Source organism: Lithobates pipiens, unplaced genomic scaffold (genome assembly GCF_037356315.1).
Source record: "Lithobates pipiens isolate NorthernLeopardFrog02 unplaced genomic scaffold, aLitPip1_a1.2 Scaffold_16, whole genome shotgun sequence".
Taxonomy (NCBI): domain Eukaryota; kingdom Metazoa; phylum Chordata; class Amphibia; order Anura; family Ranidae; genus Lithobates; species Lithobates pipiens.
Window position 1 is genome coordinate 92,327,177 of NW_027507748.1, and position 5,516 is coordinate 92,332,692.

Sequence of the window (5,516 nt, forward strand, 5' to 3'; positions counted from 1 at the left end):
ATCTGAAGTCTTCCTTTTTTTCCCCTCTAAGCACTCAGACCCGATGGCCCTGGCTGCTCTGGTACTGGGCTTGGAGTATCCTATAGAAAATAATGTAAAAAGTAATTAATAAATCAATTACCATGAATGCTAAATATTCCTATGTCTTTTTTGCCAACAGTTTCCCACAAATTCCCAGGAATGGAAAGAGCTTGCTAAAGAATTCCAGGATATGTGGAATTTCCCGAATTGTGGTGGTGCAATAGATGGGAAACATGTAAGGATCATCCCACCAGCGAATTCAGGATCCTACTATTACAACTACAAAGGGTTCTTTAGCATAATATTAATGGCGATCGTCAATGCAAAATATGAATTCATATACCTGGACATAGGGAAAAATGGTAGAAACTCAGATGGAGGAGTAATACAGCGGAGTGAATTCCTAAACAGACTGAAAGGAGGTGTTTTGCATCTTCCATCTTCAAGTGAAACCGTGGAAGGACTAAATTTCATCTTTATTGGGGATGACGCATTTGCTTTGCATGAACATCTTTTGAAACCGTATCCCTTACGTAATTTAACAGCTCAACAGAAGATATTTAATTATCGTCTGTCCAGGGCAAGGCGGGTGGTTGAAAATGCGTTCGGCATTATGGCCAGCAGATTCAGAATCTTCCACACTGCTATGAATGTAGCAGTGGAAAAAGTGGACATCATCGTGAAGTGCTGTTGTATGCTACACAATTTTTTACGAAGCACAACAGTGTCATACATGCCAACATCTGCAGTTGATATGGAAGACATTACCAGTGGGACAATTGTACCAGGTGACTGGCGAAACGACAGCACTGGTTTGCAAAATTTAGCTCCTGCAAGGCCTAGCTTACCAACTGCCAGTGCACGTCAGAATCGACAAAATTATACTGATTATTTTCTTAGGCAGGGGGGCAGTTGCATGGCAGGATTGTATCTAGCTTTAGATAATATGGATTGGGGACAGTGGAAGACAGTGGAAGAAGTTTTGGTTAGACTTTCAGTTTAAAAATATTCATGCAAAAAAGTACAGTAGTGCACAATTTCTTCACTACCCTATTGCCAGTTGTTTAAATAAAGAATATACAACATATAGTTACCTGTGTCTGTGTTTGGGATATATCCTCCGCTTCAGATAATGCACCGGAGTCTGATGGGCCACTTGCTTCCAGAGTACAATGGGACTCTCTGGGATTATCGGAATCAGCTAGGAACATGAGGTCTTTGAAGTACCACAAACGTGGCACATATACATCCTCAGCTCCTGCACCAGATTTCTTGGAGGCTTGTATTTTTTTATATTCCTTTTTAAACACAGTGCGCAAGTTTGCAATTTTGTTTTTTACATAATCTTCAGTTGGTTCAATACACACTGCTTTACATAACTCTTTGAGTTCTTTTAAAGCTTCATCACGCTTATAACGATTGGAATAATCTCTGGATCTCACATCCCATAGGCAGGATAATTCACGGTATTTGTCGATAAATTGGGATAGGAAATCGGGTGATGTAAATTTGGAAGCCATTGTCCTTTAAATAAAAAAAAACATGAATTAAGTATATATATATATCTAAATTACATGCTTAAAGTTTTATAATACATGTCTAGAATTGGACAAATGGCCATTTAGAACATCCAGCTCCAATAATTAAAGTGTAGCAATAATACAATACAATAATACAAAAATTGTAGTGTAGCAATAATACAATACAATAACACAATCAAAGGTATTTACATCAATCACACACACATCCACGGGCACATTAAATAATCAAAGTATAGTCCCCAGACCAAACTTACCTCAGGTATCTCCGTTTGTATTATCGTCTATCAAACGAATATTACTCGAATATTCTTTCATACGTGACGTCACGAAACCGCGTACGTTCGTATTATCACATGCGATGTATCTTGTACAAGCCACACCTCTTCTTTAATACAGTGCACAGTTGCAGACCTCATGGCAGAGCACATGGCAGATTCTCCAGATGCAGGGCCCCAGATAGTGCAAAGAGAGGAGATTGTGGAGGGAAGTCGGCCAGTAAGTGCAGTCACCAGAAGAAGAAGGAAGAAAGCCAGCAATATGACTTTCGAGGAGATGGTGGACATGGTGAATATTCTGCAGAAGAAGGATTATGATTGTCGTGAGCATGTATACAGCAACATGAACATACGCAAAGATGCAATATTAGAGAAGGTGCAACATGTTTTACGCAAACGCCATGGCAGTGAACGCACAAAAGACCAGTTAAGAAAGCGATGGTCTGACCTGAAATTAAGAGAAGAAAGTCAGCTTAGAAAGATCAACAAAATAATCGACAAAAGTAAGTACTTTATTTTTGGTGTGCATGTATTTATTATGTTTTTGTATGCATAAAGTCAAGCAACCTACTGCAATTCGTGAAAGCAGACACGCACATAAAGATTGCATATACAGAACATAACACTCATATTTTCTGAGTGTTATGTTCTGTATATGCAATCTTTATGTGCGTGTCTGCTTTCACTCATTTTACTTGGGAATTGCAGTAGGTTGCTTGACTTTATGTTTGAAAATGTAACAATGGTATTGCAATGCTTGACTTGCACCTAAAAGTATATATATATATATATATATTGCATTTAATAGGAAGCCGAAAAAAGAAACATGGAGAGGTGGAAATAGTACATGAGGATGTGGAGCAGACAAGTGCACAGACTGACATGGCAACAGACACAACTGTAATCGTACTGACGCCTGTTGAAGATGAGAGCAGCCATGTGTCCACTTCAGGTAAATTATATTTTTATTATTTTTGTTTAAATGAGCTATTTTTGAAATTTATTTTCAAAATTTTTATTTAAGTTTTTGTTTTTTTTATAGCTGTTCGATCATCTACTTCAAGCAGCTCAACTTCTGACAGTAGTACATCAGCAAACCGAATTATTGCAGATTTAAAGTCATTACATGCTGACATTGAGAATGTTCGCACTACCCTGAATTCTTTTCCACGCAGAATTTCAGAGATCCTTGAGCAATTATCTACATTTTGAATGGGTTTAGACGTTTAGCTTGTTTTTCATGCATACCCTGGTTCTTTTTTGCACATGCAACTTTTGTTTTATATACCTATAGGGGATTATTTACTAAAGGAAAATCTACTTTGCACAAGTGCGCTTGGAAGTGCAGTTGCTGTAGATCTGACGGGGGCATGCAAGGACAATAAAAAAAACAGCATTTTACCTTGCATATGATTGGTTGTTAAAATCAGCAGAGCTTCCCCTCATTTCAGATCTAGAACAACTACTTCCAAGTGCACTTTCAGTGCACTTGTGCAAAGTGGATTTGCCTATCATAAATAACTCCTATAGTGTTCTTGTCTATGTGTAGGCAATGTTTTGGCTGCACTACTACTGTACAAATCACATAGTTATTTTGTAAAAAGAGTTTATATTATATTTTTGTATTTGAAACTTTATATTTTCAAGAAACGGGTACACGCATGAAACCATTCCTTTTTTTTGGTTTGGCACAATAAATCTGTGCTTGTTTGAATTTGGTGTGAAGTGTCTTTATTTTAATCATTATGTGCATTATGTCACCTCTATTCCCCACACTTGATGTTATACATGATTTGAAATGTATCTGGGGCCCTGCATCTGGAGAATCTGCCATGTGAGATCATCTCTCAGCGCCGCTCTCCTTCCTCGCACAGACAGTGCGAGAGGGGAGAGATGAACGGCTGCAGCGGCAGCCGTTCTGCCTGTGAGAGAAAAAAAAATTAAAAAATAAAATAAAGTGCCATCCTCCCCTAGCAGTGCCATCCTCCCCCAGCAGTGCCATCCACCCCCAGCAGTGCCATCCACCCCCAGCAGTGCCATCCGCCCCAGTGCCATCTGCCCCAGTGCCATCTGCCCCAGTGCCATCCACCCCAGTGCCATCCACCCCAGTGCTACCTGCCCCCAGTGCCATCCACCCCAGTGCTACCTGCCCCCAGTGCCACCTGCCCCCAGTGCCACCTGCCCCCAGTGCCACGTGTCGTCAGTGCCACATAGTGCCATCTGTCATCAGTGCCATGTATCAGTGCCATTTGTCATCAGTGCCACCTGTCAGTGTCACGTGCCATCTGTTGTCAGTGTCACGTGTCATCAATGCCACTTATCAGTGCCATCTGTCATCAGTGTCACGCGTCATCGGTGCCATGTATTAGTGCCATCTGTCATCGGTGGCACATATTAGTGCCACGTATTCGTGCCATCTGTCATCAGTGCCACGTTTCAGTGCCATGTGTCTTCAGTGCCACGTATTAGTGCCACGCGTCATCAGTGCCACATATTAGTGCCATCTGTCATCAGTGCCACATATTAGTGCCATCTGTCATCAGTGCCACCTGTCATCAGTGCCACGTATAAGTGTCATCATTGCCACGTATCAGTGCCATCTGTCATCAGTGTCACGTGTCATTGTCCTGGTGCTTCAAAAGTGTAATAAATAGTCAACAAGTTAGATGTGTAATTTATGTTCCTAGAACACATGATGGCGCTACCTGCATGTTGGGCCTCTCTATGTGGCCAGGCTGTGAAAAAGTCACACACATGTGGTATTGTAATACTCAGGAGGAGTAGCAGAATTTTTTGGGGGGTATCATTTGTGGTATACACATGCCACGTGAGAGAAATAACCTATTACAATGACAATTTTGTGGAGAAAAAAAAAATAATGAAAAATCTTAATTTTGCAAAGAATTGTGGGAAAAAAATGACAACATCAAAAAGCTCACCATGCCTCTTACTAAATACCTTGGAATGTCTACTTTCCAAAAAGGGGTCATTTGGGGGGTATTTGTACTTTTCTGACTTGTTTGGGTCACAAGAAGCGACATAGGCCACCAGTACATCAGATGTGATCAATTTTGTGCGATTTGCACCACAGCTTGTAGACGCTCTAACTTTCACAAAGACCAAATAATATCCACTAATTTGGGTTATTTTTACCAAAGATATGTAGCAGTATAAATTGTGACCAAAATTTATGAAGAAAAATTAATAATTTGCATAATTCTGTCACAGAAACAAAGAAATATGCGTTTTTTTTCAAAATGTTCGGTCTTTTTTCATTTATAGCGCAAAAAATAAAAACCCCAGAGGTGATCAAATACCACCAAAAGAAAGCTCTATTTGTGGGAAAAAAAAGGACAAACAATTCATTTGGGTACAGTGTTGCATGACTGAGTAATTGTCATTCAAATTGTGAGAGCACCGAAAGCTGAAATTTGGTCTGGGCAGAATGGTGTTTAAGTGCCCAGTAAGCAAGTGGTTAAAGTTGCGTTCGACCATTCGTTCGTTGTTTTCTATATGTTTTCCTTCCGGTTCGAACTTTCCAGAGGTCATGCGCAGTTCTTTTTCTTATGTCAAATCGTCCAACTCTGCCATTAACGATACGATTTTTGGACGATTTTTGAAAAAAAAAACAACATGTTGGATTTGTCAATTTGCCCTGTCGTACGAAAATCGCATGTCG

General features: G+C 40.0%; 1 protein-coding gene across 1 annotated transcript; it reads left to right on the forward strand.

Annotated features, from left to right (window-relative positions):
* The first annotated feature begins 1,888 nt into the window (after nucleotides 1-1,888).
* On the forward strand, nucleotides 1,889-3,551 carry LOC143981900 (uncharacterized). Its single transcript, XM_077480108.1, has 3 exons — nucleotides 1,889-2,340; nucleotides 2,646-2,789; nucleotides 2,880-3,551. The coding sequence occupies exons 1-3, from the start codon at nucleotides 1,977-1,979 to the stop codon at nucleotides 3,047-3,049; spliced, it is 678 nt and encodes a 225-aa protein (XP_077336234.1). The 5' UTR covers nucleotides 1,889-1,976; the 3' UTR covers nucleotides 3,050-3,551.
* Nucleotides 3,552-5,516: the final 1,965 nt, after the last annotated feature.

Coding starts and splice junctions, on each gene's coding strand:
- LOC143981900 (XM_077480108.1), top strand. CDS start 1,977: ATGGCAGAGCACATGGCAGATTCTCCAGATGCAGGGCCCCAGATAGTG. Junction 2,341..2,645: donor CAACAAAATAATCGACAAAA/GTAAGTACTTTA, acceptor TGCATTTAATAG/GAAGCCGAAAAAAGAAACAT. Junction 2,790..2,879: donor CAGCCATGTGTCCACTTCAG/GTAAATTATATT, acceptor TTTTTTTTATAG/CTGTTCGATCATCTACTTCA.